Source organism: Prionailurus bengalensis, chromosome C2, assembly GCF_016509475.1.
Source record: "Prionailurus bengalensis isolate Pbe53 chromosome C2, Fcat_Pben_1.1_paternal_pri, whole genome shotgun sequence".
Taxonomy (NCBI): Eukaryota; Metazoa; Chordata; class Mammalia; order Carnivora; family Felidae; genus Prionailurus; species Prionailurus bengalensis.
This window is the reverse complement of record NC_057350.1, coordinates 11,584,490-11,599,695: the sequence shown is the minus strand read 5'-3', so window position 1 is coordinate 11,599,695 and position 15,206 is coordinate 11,584,490. Positions and strand designations below refer to the sequence as shown.

General features: G+C 40.4%; 1 protein-coding gene across 12 annotated transcripts in view; it reads left to right on the top strand.

Moving 5' to 3' along the window:
• Positions 1-15,206, top strand: part of ITSN1 (intersectin 1) — a 220,045-nt gene that overhangs the window by 101,622 nt on the left and 103,217 nt on the right. For 11 of the 12 annotated variants that reach the window (XM_043593672.1, XM_043593684.1, XM_043593675.1 and 8 more), the window contains exons 9-13: positions 1,302-1,365; positions 4,022-4,159; positions 5,786-5,901; positions 12,560-12,822; positions 14,904-15,053. In XM_043593672.1, the coding sequence (XP_043449607.1) occupies positions 1,302-1,365; positions 4,022-4,159; positions 5,786-5,901; positions 12,560-12,822; positions 14,904-15,053 (731 nt within the window). The remainder of the gene's footprint in view (positions 1-1,301; positions 1,366-4,021; positions 4,160-5,785; positions 5,902-12,559; positions 12,823-14,903; positions 15,054-15,206) is intronic. The other variant, XM_043593676.1, reaches the window with a different exon arrangement.

The following is a 15,206-nucleotide window of genomic DNA, read 5'->3' as shown; positions in this document are numbered from 1 at the left end:
ATGCTAAGTTCCGTGTTATAGTTTCTTATTTGATGAAGCACGGTCTTGTAAATCTGAAAAGGACCTCTGAAATGAGAAAATTTGGTCCATGGGGCGCCTGGGTGGCTCAGTTGGTTACGCATCTGACTTGGGTTCAGATCATGACCTCACAGTTTGTGAGCTCGAGCTCACTGGGCTCTCTCCTGTCAGCACAGTGATCTCTGTCTCCCTCTCTCTCTGCCCCTCCCCCATTCTCAAAAATAAATAAATAAACATTAAAAAAAAAAAAAAAAAAGCAAACTCGGTCCAATTAGTAAGGAAACTGCCTGCCGGTCCCAAGTCACATGGCAAGTTCTCGGGCACTTTGTGTGCTGACACATTGGGGTGATTCTCAGAGGTCCCTAACCACTATTGCTTGCTGTGTAAAAACACATCCATTTTTGTGGGTTTGATGAGGTGCCAATTTGAAAAATGAAATAGCTAAAAGCAAAAATCTATACACAGCAATCTTGCCAATATAGTGGTTTAGAATTCCTTGGTCCGTTGTTGGTTGCCCTGGGACCACACCTTGTGAGTCAGCGATAGTAGGAGACATATTTGTCTCTCTCTCCCTAACACTGGTTTATTTTAACACTCAGAATTTCCCACTGTAGACTTCATCTGATATCTAAGGCTAGTTTCATGCCAGAGGTGCAGATATTTACACGTATTTTAAGAAATGAGAACTGATTTTGAGAGCAGAGTTGGAATTCCGGGAATTCTTTATTGCTAACATCAGAAATGGTTGTGATATTAGACTTGAGCAAGTCACTTTTTTTTTTTTTTTAAGACTGTGTAATAAAATGGTTACAAGAGTTGTTCTCTCTAAGGTCCCTTCCTTCTCTAAGATTCTCTGAATCTTCTCTAAATGTGTCTGATAGTAGTCATGGTGGAGACAGCAGGCGGTGGGAGAAGATACTGAATTTAGAGGCCTTAAGTTTTGTAAATAAAAGCCTGCTACAAATAGAGATGGTAGTCTGGACAAAAGGGCAGGTTATATTTTGAAACTAATCTTTTACATACTCTTTTTTCATTAAGCATTGATTTAACAAGAATTTATTGAGTATGTTCCAGATGCTGTGCTGTGCTTTGTGTTTTTTCCCCTTTTCATTGGCGCTTAATTTCCTTTTGAAAAAGCCCCTTGGGTAATAGCAAATATTGTTCAAAGCACTGTGATTGCAAGAGATTGCAGAGTGCTTAAGTGCACAACACTGGTCTTCCTGGACAGTGAAGATTTGCTGATTCATCTTTATATTTTTTTTTCCCCCCCGGATTCTGTTTAGGTCCCCAAGCAAGAACTATTCTTATGCAATCAAGTTTACCACAGGCTCAGCTGGCTTCAATTTGGTAAGGAATGAAAAGTTCCTTGGTTTGTATAAAGTGGCTTACATTGGTATGGCTTAATGGGTCTTCAGATTGATACGATTATTTTATAGATGGGGACATAGGGATTGTGCTTAATTTTCCAATCAGCTGTGATGATTACCTCTCTTTTCCCCCTTTTTCATTTTGAAAAATACAAAAGCAGAGAGATTAATGAATGCTCAAGAACTCCTAACACAGTTTAAGTAAGTCTCAACTTGTGTCTGCCCTGGTTCTCCCCTCCTCCTTCCTGGTTATTTTAAGTCAGATCTCAGTGATTATATCATTTTCATCTGCAGATATTTCAGCCTGTATCTCCAAAAGGGATTTTTTTTTAAGAGGACCATAATATCAGGAGTCGAATAAAAAATTTTCAGTAGTAATTCTTATTAAGTTAATCAGGTAGTGTTCAAATTCCTTAGGTTGACTTGTGATTTTTTTGTAGTTGATTGGTTCAAACCAGATGTAAATAAATCTATATTTTGCATCAACTCATTGACACGTTTAAGTGTTCTAAAAACTTCCCTTTGTTCTCCACCCTCACCCCCCAAAAGAAAAACCCGGATATTTTGTCCTATAGTTTCTCCAGTCTAACTTCTGATGGTTGCATCCTTGTGTTAATTTATTCCTGTGAGTAGATTGGTCATTGGGTCTAGAGCAAGGTTTCTCCACTTAACACTGTTGGCCATTTGGGCCCCATACTTTTTTGTTGTCGGGGGCTGTTCTGTGTATTATAGGTTGTTCAGTAGCCTCTCTGGTCTCTACCTACTAGATGCCAGTAACATGACCCCCATCCCCAGGTGTGACAAAGATGTCTCCATATACTGACAAATGTCCCTGGGATACAAAATCATCCCACTCATGAGAACCACTCATCAAATTCAAGTTTGATTTTTTTTTTTTTTTTTTGCAAGACTACATGAGAGAGATTACTGTGTACTTCCACTGGGGGGAGGAGGGAGGGCACATAAATGTCTCTGGCTATTTTGTAATGATTTTTAATAGCTTGAGTTGCTTTAATTGCTTACATGCGAGGTTCATGATTTTGCCGTAGGGCCCATTGATATGGTTGCTTCATAAGTGGTCACGCTCTAGTGCTAGTCCCTTCACCCATCCTGGTTCCTTCTGCTTTGTGTTAAAGGATCTTCCTTTTGCAATCGAATAATAATAGACCAGTTAATAAACATAATAGACCAGTTAATACGACACATCCAGATCTCTTTAAGTCTGGGTATGTGCCAGTATCCTAGGGCCCTCTGAAATATAAACTTGAGATCTAACATTTATGGAGGTTGACTGGCAGTTTATTAGGTATGTTTGTGACACTGGAATATATTGAAATGCTTAAGTTTCTCACTTATAACCTGCTCTCTCTGAAAAAAATACTTGAGACTTATCCTGCTAGAGTGTTATTATATTCCCTTTCTATACAACAAAAAGGTATTTTAATTAAATGTTTACAGCGATTATTTAGGCAAGTAGTGGGGGGAAAAAGAACTCCATTGCCTTCTAATTGAATTTACCCAGGAGTGGCTGGTGATGGGGCATGGGAAGGAGGAGAGGATAAGAAAGACCTGGCAGGAGCCTGGCATCTGGAAATTACAAAGCTAGAGGGACAGAAAAGAGATCAGTGGCTGCCAGGGGCTGTGAGCAAGGCAAGGGGGTGACTGAGAGACTTGGGGGAATTTTGGGTGGTGATGGAACTGTTGCGTGTGGTGTGATACACAACTGACTGAATTCAGTTACACAACTGAATCTGTCAAAACTTGCAGAACTGTGCTCTAGAAAGGGCGAATGTCACTGCATGGACATTATACCTTAAAACTGAAAACCAAAACGGCGTATGCCACCTAAGGAAGTTTTAGACTTAAGAGGAGTTTCTTGATTTATGGCCTCAGCAGAGCCGGTTTCCCAATGCAGTATCTGTGCTGTTCTCATTCTGGTGAACAGCTTTGTTGTCTGGCATCCTCTTTTGGTGTTGTTAAGTGAAATCACATTCTTGGACTTGCTGGAAAAATCTGTTCACTGTCATTAACTATTAGGGCATGTCGATTATGGGGAATGGTGGCCATTGATCTTGAGATTAAGGAGCAGCAAACACCTTGATTCTGAGGCAGAAGGCCATAAGGATCCACCCTTGTAGGTCTAGGTCAACCACAGGCCAACTAACCTAAATGGGTGGAACCTGGCCTGCATCTGTTTTTAGAAGGTTTTCCGCTCATTTATTTATGGATCGTCCACGGCTGCTTTCCTGCTGCAAGGGCAGAATTCAGTGTGATAGAGACCGTGTCTTGGAAAGCTTAAATGTTTACTATCTGACCTGATAGTTTGCCGAGCATAGTGTTTAAAGACACATAAAATGTGGGTATGATGCATTTTAAATGGGCTGGCAGGAATTGAGAAAAGCATAATTATAATCATAGTTAACATTTGCTGAATGCCATCCCAACTGTATGGATTGTCTCATTTTTATCTTTCCAACAGTATTATGAAATAGGCACTATTTTTATAAACCGACAAGGCATAGAGAGACTCAAATGGCCTAGAGTCAGAATAAGAAAACAGAACATTTCAATCACTCATGAATAGTAACAAGCATGCATTTTCGTGAAGTTAGAAAATAATTAACTTTTTTGAATAGGAATCTTTCTGACATTGATCAAGATGGAAAACTCACAGCAGAAGAATTTATCCTGGCTATGCACTTGATTGATGTAGCGATGTCTGGCCAACCACTGCCACCTGTCCTGCCTCCAGAGTACATTCCGCCTTCCTTTAGGTAAAGAACATTTGGCTCTTATAAGAAACTGTGTGTTTGGTATGTGAATTTCAAACTGGGCTTTGTTGGCTACATGCATCTTTTGCTCATTTTTATTCCTGGTAAGTAAATGAAATATCCATGAAGTGAAGAAAATCTTATCTAGGCCCTGTGTTAATCTTGGACCTGTTCTTTTCTTTAAAGTATTTATAGTATATTAGTAAAATACCAAAAGAGGGATGATTTTTGTACCAATCTATATAGTCAAAGTTCAGCAAAAATGTTAGCAGTTAAAGTACAACTAAAATAACTTGTATGTAGACAACAAGGCAGGGAGGGATGCCTGGGTGGCTCAGTCAGTTAAGCATCCAACTCTTGATTTTGGCGCAGGTCATGATCTCATGGTTGTGGGATTGAGTCCCACATGAGGCTCCCTGCTGAGCATGGAGCTGGCTTGGACTTCTCTCTCTCTCCCTCTCTCTCTGCCCCTCCCTCCCCCCCAAAAAACAAAAAATAAGAGAAAAGAAGGCAGGGAAATTCTGCCTGTGAATTCTATCCATTGGATAGGCAACAAAATACTGGCAATGTAGAAATTATAGTCAGGAAGCTAAATAAAGAAAATTATCCTAGTCTGAAACACAGTTTCAGTAGAGATATCAAGAGTAGACCAAGGTCCAGTTTGGAGAGATCTGCGGTGACTGGTATCCTCTACCTACACACGCCACACACACCTCCCCTCCCAGACAACGATGTCTTTAGGCTTTAGTTTAAAAGACAAACATGAAATCTTACAAGCACAAAGAACAGAAAACACACACACACAAATAAGACTTTCTGGGAAAGCCGAGGGGAAGGAATCCCCACAAAAAGAAAAGAAACGGTGCTGTTGCTGTGAGCACATACATGGAGTGAGCTGAGAAAGTTGACTGTAGGAAGAAATGGTAGTTGGGCGGTTTGTAAGGTCTGACAGTTGCAAAAATCACCACAAGAGACACAAGGCTGGAAGCTGATTTAAAAAAAAAAAAACGCGTTAAAACAAAAAGGTAGGTTGGTTTCAAAGAGCAAGGTTAATGGTTTAAGGTGAAACAAATCAGGCAACTAAGTGATTTGTTTTAGGGACTGTAAAGTGTAGAGATTTCATGTGTTTATTATGAGATAAAATGGAAGAAAAGATTTTGTAAGGGGAAAAGAGAGGCTTCCATTCAGCTGAGCTGCTAATCTTCCTTGATGGATTTCATGTTCCATAAAAGGGTAATGGTAACAACAGTGAACTCTTGATTGTGGACCCAGGCACCGTTCTAGACACACGATGCCTAGACTGAATTAATAATAATAACAATAATTAAAGATTAGACACTCGATGATTATTCACTAATTCAGTCCTTCGCAATTGCCCTGATTTAGGTGATAATTCTAAATATCCAAATAAGCTTGGCACTTAGCCTCTGGTAGCATTCATGTACTCGTTTTTAAAAACCTCTTTGTAAACAGGACCAGATCTTTTATCTTTTCCTCACGATACGTGAGATTTTCTCCATGATGTGGCATCATCTTTAAAAACTCTTTTCCACCGTTGGCTCGGTGCTACCTAGACGGCTTTGTGTGAATCCATTTTTTTTTTTTTTTGCTTTGTTTCCCCAATTGCAGACGAGTTCGATCTGGCAGTGGTATATCTGTCATCAGCTCAACGGCAGTAGATCAGAGGTTACCAGAGGAACCAGTTTTAGAAGATGAGCAACAACAGCTAGAGAAGAAATTGCCCGGTAAGGCAGTCTTTCCATCTCAGTACATCATATTAGAGGTTTTCCGCCTCTAAGGCAAAGACGGGGGTAAAAAGAAATGTAGCTTCTGCCATTCTTGCTGTATTCCCTTAACTGACCTTAGAAAGGAGACACTTTTAACATGTTTTGGATTTGACTATAGGTAGAGAAATAAGAACATTACGGACTTGGCTACTTTTAAACTGAAATCTGATTATTTACCAGCAACCAAAAATTTTATAGCTGTTATTTATAGAACACTCGAAGTTGGTAAACCTTTACAGTGCTTGCTTAGTACCACCAGAGCCGAAATAGGATGTAAAACTGCCTCTTGTTATTTTCTCACACTGTTATAAGAAAATTGGAAACTCCTTAATAACAGGAAGCTATTTTAAATTTAGTAAGAACCTATTTTAAAACACCTTCGGGGCGCCTGGGTGGCGCAGTCGGTTAAGCGTCCGACTTCAGCCAGGTCACGATCTCGCGGTCCGTGAGTTCGAGCCCCGCGTCAGGCTCTGGGCTGATGGCTCAGAGCCTGGAGCCTGTTTCCGATTCTGTGTCTCCTCTCTCTACCCCTCCCCCGTTCATGCTCTGTCTCTCTTTGTCCCCCAAAAAATAAATAAACATTGAAAAAAAATTAAAAAAAAAAAAAAAAACACCTACATTCGAGCGCCTTGGTGGCTCAGTTGAGTCTCCAACTCTTGATTGTGGCTCAGGTCACAATCCCAGGGTCCTGGGACTGAACCCCGCATCAGGCTCTGTGCTGAGTGTGGAGCTTGCTTAAGATTCTCTCCCCACCCCCCGCCCCCTGCCTCTTTCTCCTGCTTGCACTCTCTCTCAAATTAAAAAAAATATATGCAAATAAATAAAATTTAAAAATCCTCATTTATAATAATAAGCTCATCACACTATTAAAATATTCTAGAGCGGCTATGAATTATTGATAATGAGATGATAATTGATACTAAGAGGCAAATGAAGTTTATGGAGTCTCTCTATATTAATTTTCATATTTTATTATATTTGTCAGTGTCATTTAGCTGCATTTAAAGTGCTCAGTGGTTAACTAGCCTGCTCAGGACACTAGCTCTCCCGATTTCCTCTTTAAATTAAATTTTTTTTCTGTTTACTGATAAACTTCTTATTGATAATGTTCTTTGTGTGAAGCTATGTGTGGAGTACAGTGAAGAATTTAAACGTTAACAGGTGTGGTCCGTACCATCAAGAAGGTTATAATAGAATTGAGGATTTAGGGCATCCATATAAATAATCACCAAAGCAGTACCTAAGTGTGGTAAAGTCCTGAAGACAGTAGCATAGATGCACAGCACAGCTTACTTACGCGGGTTGGCATAGACTGGGAAAGGCATGCGGTAGAAATCTCTGTGCAGGAGGTCTCAGTCACGTTGAGACTGAAGATGAATAGGGTCATTACAAGTGGGAAGGAAGAACATTTCAGGTTGGTAATAATGGGAATGAAGTCTCAAAGGCAAATAAGGACAGGAATCCTTTGAATATGGAATTTTCTTTTCCTGTCGGTAGTTAGACATTCATTTAGAGTTCTGAACAGGAAGTGACATCATTGGTTTTTTGTTCATGCATTCATTCTTTGAGTAGCCATTTATTATGTGCCTCCTCTGTAGCAGAAACAGGGCCAGGTATTGGAACTAAGATGTGTAGGGACCTTTAGGGTTTTTTTTTAAATTGGGGTAAAATTCACATAACAGAAATTTGCTCATTAAAAAATATACAGTTCAGTGGCTGTCTTAGGGTGGGCTGCCATAATAAAGTATAGTAGTCTAGGTGGCTTAAATAGCAGAAGTGAATTAATTTCTCACAGTTCTGGAGGCCAGGAAGTCCAACATTAGGATGCCATCCAATTCAGTTCCTGGTCAGGCTGTCTTTGTGGCGTGCAGATGGCGATCTTCTTTTTGTGCCCTCATATCACTTTTCCTTGGTGTGTGCACATGGGAAGGGAGAAATCTCTTTTTCTCTCTTCCTCTCTTCCTCTGTTAAAGCCATTAATCCCACCCTCAGGACCTTATCTTAACCCTGATTAAATAACATCACATTAGGGCTTAGACTTCAGCATAGGAAGTCTGCAGGTTATTCAGTCCATGACAGTGTTGTTCAGTATACTCACAGTGTTGTGCAGCCATCAGCTCTGTCTAGTGCTGAGATGTTTTCATCACCCCAAAAGAAAACTCCATACGCAGTGATTCCTGATTCCCCCTCTCCCCCAGCCCTGGCAGTCAGCAGTCTGCTTTCTGCCTCTTGGGGTTTACCTGTCTGGGACATTTCATATAAATGGTCTTGTACAGGGAGTGGCCTTTCACTTATCAAGATAGTTTTGATTCATGCATGTTGTAGCATGTATCATTATTACTTCCTTCCTTTCTGTGATTGAGCGGACTTTCAATTTTAAGGTAGCAAAGTAAAACGGATATACCTCCTCCGCAGTCGGTAAAGGAGCAAGAAGGACAAGAAAACCAAAACACACTTAACCGTGTTTGGTCTCTAATCCACAACTGTAATGTCTGAGGAATGTCTGTCTAAAGCAGCAAAGGCCAAACAGGAATGTGGGAAGAAGCCAAGGAAGGGTGCCCACAGTTACAGATCTCAAGACCAAGTATCAAGTGACAGTTCTGAAAATAGGGCACAATGGGAATGGCGTGCTACACAGGCAGGCCTTGAGAGCTTCTCCTGTCTGGGGTCGGTTCCAAGGAGGAGCATGTGAGGCAAACACAAAATTGAATGGACACTGCTGAAGACATAGGAAGGGGCATGGAAACATGAAGGGACATTGGGAATTTATTTTTAAAGGAAAAGGAAATGGTTATAAACAGAATGATAGCAAGGATTAGAGAAAAAAATGATTGCCTGGGAAATAAGGCTAAAATTCCTAATTGGTGTTCCCAAAGAAGGAGACTGAATGATGGATTAGAAAAAATTATTTACTGAATGTGATCTGCATAGTGATTAGGGTACATCTTGTTCTTCATTATGAAATGTAGAATACTCACCTACCTACCTCTGCCTTCAGAAATCGTCTTGTTAGAACAGAAGACACACAAGCACAGTTATAAGCTGAGGAGAGAGAGGTAGGGAGGGATAGATTCATGGTACAGGAAAGTTAGGGGGTCAATTGCTCAATCAAGGTGATGGAGAAGGAAAAGCATAAACAGGGAAGGAAAGGAGGTTGGTGGTGATACAGAATTGCAGTTTTAGAAAGATTATTCCACAGGCGGTGTTCAGTGTTTTGAATGCCATGACGTGGTATTTGTCATGGAGGGGAGAGTATGTTAGCAAAGAACTTAGGATTTTTTTTTAATTGAGATAAAATTGGTATATAGTGCTGTATTAGTTTCAGGTGTACAGCATAATTCAGTGTTTGCATAGACTACAACGTGATCATTACGGTAAGTCCAGTTACCATCCATCACCATACAGTTGACCCCCTTCACTCTTTTCTCCCACCCCCAAACTCCCTTTCTCTTTGGTAACCCCCCATTCTCTTTCTATATCTGTGAGTTTTGTTTTGTTTTTATTCCATATATAAGTGAAATCAGATGATATATGTCTGTTTGACTTGTTTTACTTAGCATAATACCCTCAAGGTCCATCCGTGTTGTTGCAAATGATTTCCTTCTTTTTTATGGCTGAATAATAATGCATTTTCTTTATCCAGTCATCCACCGAGAGACACTTAGGTTGTTTGCATGTCTTGGCTATTGTAAACAATGCTGTAATGACATGGGGGTACAGATATCTTTTTGAATAATTTTGTTTTCTTGGGTAAATGTCCAGAAGTGGAATTGGTGGGTCATCTGGCAGTTTTGTTTTATTTTGTTTTGTTATGTTTTTGAGGGACCTCTATACTGGTCTTCTGTAGTGGCTACACCAATTTACATTCCTCCCGACAGTGTGTGAGGGTTCCCTATTCTCCACAACCTCTCCAACACTTGTTATTCCTTGTCTTTTTGATAATAGTCATTTTGACAGGTGTGAGATGACATCTCATGTGGTTTTGATTCGCATTTCTGTGATGATTAATGATGATGAGCATCTCCTCATGTGCCTGTTGACCATCTGTACAACTTCTTTGCAAAAATGTCTACTACTCAGATCTTCTGCTCTATTTTTTAATCAGATTGTTTTATGTTGCCTTGTATGAGTTTTTTATATATTTTAGATACTAGCCCATTATCAGATACGTGATTTGCGTATCTGAAGATCAGATATCTTCTCTCATTGCAAAGGTTGTCTTTTTATTTTGTTGATAGTCTCCTTCACTGTGCAGAAGCTTTGTAGTTTGATATAATCCCATTTGTTTGTTTTTTCTTTCATTATTCTTGCCTTTGGAATCAGTTCCAGAAAGCAGTGTTCCATGAGTCATGTCAGTGAGCCTAGTCAGTGATGTTTCTGATAGGAGTTTCATGGTTTTAGGCCTGCATTCAAGTCTTTAATCTGTTTTGAGCTAATTTTTACAGATGGTGTAAGAAGAGAGTGTGTTGTAGACTCTAGGTCTGGAGTTCTCTCTTGTCCAGCAAGAGAGCGGGACTCAGGGTTGAAAATGTGAGAGAGGCTAATACCCAGGAGGAGACAAGAGCCCTGAGTAAGGGTCCTTGCTCCCTTTTTTATTAGGATCAGAATGCTTACAAGTGTGATGGGCATGGACAGACTGTCAGTGAAACCGTGAACTTTAACTCATGGGCTCATGGGCATGGAGAAGAGGGGGTTTTGGAGATACTCGGTGTTAGGGGTTTGGGTCAATACAAGACAAGATTCTGGTGCAGGGTGGAAAGTTGTTTATAGCAAACATGAGGCCCCACCTCTGTTTACCTAAACTAGCCAAGGTGACAAGAAAGACTGAGCATGCTACCTCAGGGTCAACAAGACATCTTTCTTTTGCTAATTAGCTCCACTCTGGGCAACTGGCCCTGCTGTGGTCTATAGCTCTATTTACCTGTTTACCTAATTGGTCCTTCCTTCTTGTGAAAGCAGCTTTCTGCTGTTGTCCTATACCTTTGCCTTTTACTGGGGACCTTTGCCCCCTTTACCTAATCTTATTTACCTACTCTTGTTTACCCAAACTTGGGTGTGTTCATCCTATGGCTTTCTAATTCTTTATGCCTTGTTAACCCATCAGTGCAGGCTCAGGGAATTCCTAAGCTTGTTCCCTGCAAGAGTGGTCCAGTTTCATTCTTTTGCATGTGGCAGTTTTCTAGCACCATTTATTGAGGAGACTTTTCTTTCTCCATTGTGTATTTTTATTTGTTGTAAATGAGTTGACCATATAAGTGTGGGTTTGTTCCTGGGCTCTATTCTGTTCCATTCATCTGTGCCTGTCTTTATGCCAGTAATACTGCTTTGATTACTATAGCCTTGTAGTATAGTTTGAAATCAGGGAGCACGATACCTCCAACTTTGTTCTTCTTTCTCTCAAGTCTGCTTTGGCTATTCAGGGTCTTTTGTGGTTCCATATAAATTTTAGAATTATTCTAGTTCTGTGAAAAATGCTATTGGAATTTTGATAGGAACTGCATTGAATTTGAAGGTTGCTTTGTGTAATATGGACATTTTAACAATATTAATTTTTCCAATCCAATTCTGATCATGGAATACTTTTCCACTGAATTATGTCTTTTGTTTCTTGCATCAGTGTCTTAAAGTTTTCAGTGTATGAGTCTTTCACCTTCTTGGTTAAATTTATTCCTAGGACTGAGTCTCTCTCTCTCTCTCTCTCTCTCTCTCTCTCTCTCTCTCTCAAAATAAAGAAACATTAAATTAAAAAAATTTTTTTTAATTTTTTTTAATGTTTTATTCAATTTTTGAGGGGGGGGGAGAGAGACAGAGACAGAGACAGAGAGTGAGTGGGGGAGGGGCAGAGAGAGAGGGAAACACAGAATCCGAAGCAGGCTCCAGGCTCTAAGCTGTCAGCACAGAGCCCGATGCGGGGCTCAAACCCACGAACTGTGAGATTGTGACCTGAGCTGAAGTCGGACGCTTAACCGACTGAGCCACCCAGGCGCCCTCCCCCCAAAAAATTTTTTTTAAAAAGGGGCACCTGGGTGGCTCAGTTGGTTGAGCGTCCGTCATGACTTCGGCTCACGTCGTGATATCACACTTGTGAGTTCTAGCCCCACGTATGGCTCTGTGCTGACAGCTCAGAGCCTGGAGCCTGCTTCAGATTCTGTGTCTCCCTCTCTCTCTGCCCCTCCCCTTCTTGTGCTCTCTCTCTCTCTCTCTCTCTCTCTTTCTCTCTCTCTCTCTTTTATCTCAAAATAAATAAACATTAAATTAAAAAAAAATTTTTAAATTTATTCCTAGGTATTCTTTTTGATGCCATCATGAATGGGATTGTTTTCTTAATTTCTCCTACTATTGGCTAATTATTAGTACTGTATAGAAATGCAGCTAATTTCTGTATATTGCTTTTGTATTCTGCAGTTTACTGAATCAAGTTCTTGGTTTTAAAAGGTATTTAGTGTCCTCGTGGTCACAGGCAGGCACAGGCAGGAAGGGCACAGGCAGGAAGGAAACTTGGGGAGTTCTGGTTTGCATTTATACTACAGATTTCAAATGTGCCACCGAATGTTTCCTTTGAAAATAGTGTTGAAAATCATGACTTTTCATAGTTTCTCTGCTTCTCGTTTTAAAGTAACATTTGAGGATAAGAAGCGTGAGAATTTTGAGCGTGGCAACCTGGAACTGGAGAAGCGGAGGCAGGCTCTCCTGGAACAGCAGCGCAAAGAGCAGGAGCGCCTGGCCCAGCTCGAGCGCGCGGAGCAGGAGAGGAAAGAGCGGGAGCGCCAGGAGCAGGAGCGCAAGAGACAACTGGAGCTGGAGAAGCAACTGGAAAAGCAGCGGGAACTAGAACGGCAGAGAGAGGAGGAGAGGAGGAAGGAAATCGAGAGACGGGAGGTAAGCAGCCACGGAGCCACCCCCACAGTTAGCGCGTGTGGCTTGCTCCCCTTCTCTCTTAATTGGTCAGGTGGCAGGTTGACACAGTCTCCTTCCTTTTACAGTTGCGAACTTTTAGTATGTTCACCAAGCTGTGTGACCCTGTCTGATTCCAGAGCACGTTCCTCACCCCAAGAAGAACTCTCTTCCCCATTAAGCAGTTACTCCCCATCCGCCTCTCCCTGCCCTTAACAGCCACTCATTTATTTGTTTTCTGTGTCCACAGGTTGGCCTGTTGTGGACATTTCACAAGTGGGATCATATACCATGTGCCCTTCTGTGTCTGGCTTCCACTTAGCTTGTTTTCAAGTCCCAAGTTGTAGCGTGAATCAATACTTTATTCCTTTTTATGACCGGATAATACTCCAGTACACGAATGTACCACATTATATTTATCCATTCATGAGTTGATGGACGTTTGAGTTGTTTTCAACTTTTTTGACTATTATGAATAATGCTGCTAAGAACATTCACACTCAAGGGGCGCCTGGGTGGCTCAGTCGGTTAAGCGCCCGACTCTTGCTTTCAGTTCCGGTCACCATCTCGTGGTTCATGAGATTGAGCCCCCCCTTCGAGTGCTGTGCTGACAGTACGGAGCCTGCTTGGGGTTGCCTCTCTCTCTCTCTCTCCCTCCCTCCCCCTACCCCATTTACATTTGTGCGCTCTCAAAATAAATAAAAACTAAAATATATACATATATTTATAACTATATGTATATATACACATATATATATAAAAATATTTACACTCAAGCTTTTGATAATTCAGTCTCTTAACAAAAACCCCTGATATTTGTTGAGAATTTTTCAGACTTTCTTCTCTGCATTTAAAAATGTATGTAGCAATATAAAAGGTTATATATGGTTGGAGAGGTTGGGGATTTAGTGCAATTTTTTTTAAAGCCCTGTAATGATCTCATATTAATTATATTGTCTGTGCCCTTTTTTTTCCACTTTAAAAAAACGTGTGTGGGAAATCTTCAATATATTGGATGAAAGGCCTCATCAATTTGGTGCCATACTGGATAAGGGCTAAGCCAGTCTTTTGTCCGAATTTCCAGTTAAGCACATTGCTACTGAGGCAATGCCATGATTCTTTTGTGTGAATGAAATCTATTTTATAGATGGGAGATTTTCCTTTATAAAAACACGAAACACAATACTTTGGTTTCATCTCCTTTTATTGCTTCAGAAAATTTAGGGCAGTAAGCCTCTGTTCAGGCAGAGACACACAGATACCAACAGGGTTTTAATTTCCAGAATGGACAGCCAAAGGACTCCATGCCTTCCTTTCCTCTGTGTTTTGTTTTTTTTTTCCAAGACACTTTAGAGTATTTATTAAGAACTATTTAATAGGCATTTACCAGGTACCAGGCATTGATAGTCCCTAGAGATATACTGAAGGATAGTATTCCACCTGTCCTCTGGCCTGTAAAAGGGTAGTTGGAGTAAGTAGCAATTAGAGTAAAGAGTGCCAGGTGCTCTTTACCCAGCAGCCATCAGAGTCAGCTCTGAGGAGGGCTGACGTTGCCACAGAAATTACAGAAGCTTCTGTGGTAAAAGAAGATGAATGATTAGGGGGCGGGAGGGCAACAAATGTTAAGACTTGAGGTAAATAATTTCTTTTTGGGTAGAAGAAAGTTTTCTTTTGGGGGGATATTTCTTGTTTTTTCTTTTTGTTCTAGGGGTTTGGATTTTGATTTTACTAGATTTTTCCTTGTCCTCCATGAGTCAGTAAATAAGGAAGAAAGGTTATTTTTTTTTATCGCTTCAAGCACTCTTGAAGGCACAAACAAATTGCAACGATGACATGAATCCTGTCCTCATCTTATCTAATAGCCTTTCTAAATATTCTTTTTTTTTTCATAGAAGGAATACTACATTTGTATAAATTTTGTGTTGCTATTTTGTAATAGAATTTCTTGCAGTGTGTAACATTTTATCCCTGAAAGAAAAGGCTTCCTAGATGTTATGTTTATTAAGAGACATTGTATAATGTAAGAACTAAAAAATTAATAAGCTGTCTGTTTGTAAATGTCACAGGCTGCAAAACGAGAACTCGAAAGGCAACGACAACTTGAATGGGAACGGAATCGAAGACAAGAACTACTCAATCAAAGAAACAAAGAGCAAGAAGACATAGTTGTGCTGAAAGCAAAGAAAAAGACTCTGGAATTTGAATTAGAAGCTCTAGTGAGTGAAGTTTGATTATGCTTTGGGAATACAGTTGACCCTGCGCAGTCAGAACTCTGTAACTCCTGACTCCCCTAACACATAACTACTAGTAGCCTACTGTTGACTGGAAGCCTTACTGATAACACAAATAGTTGATTAACACATATTTCA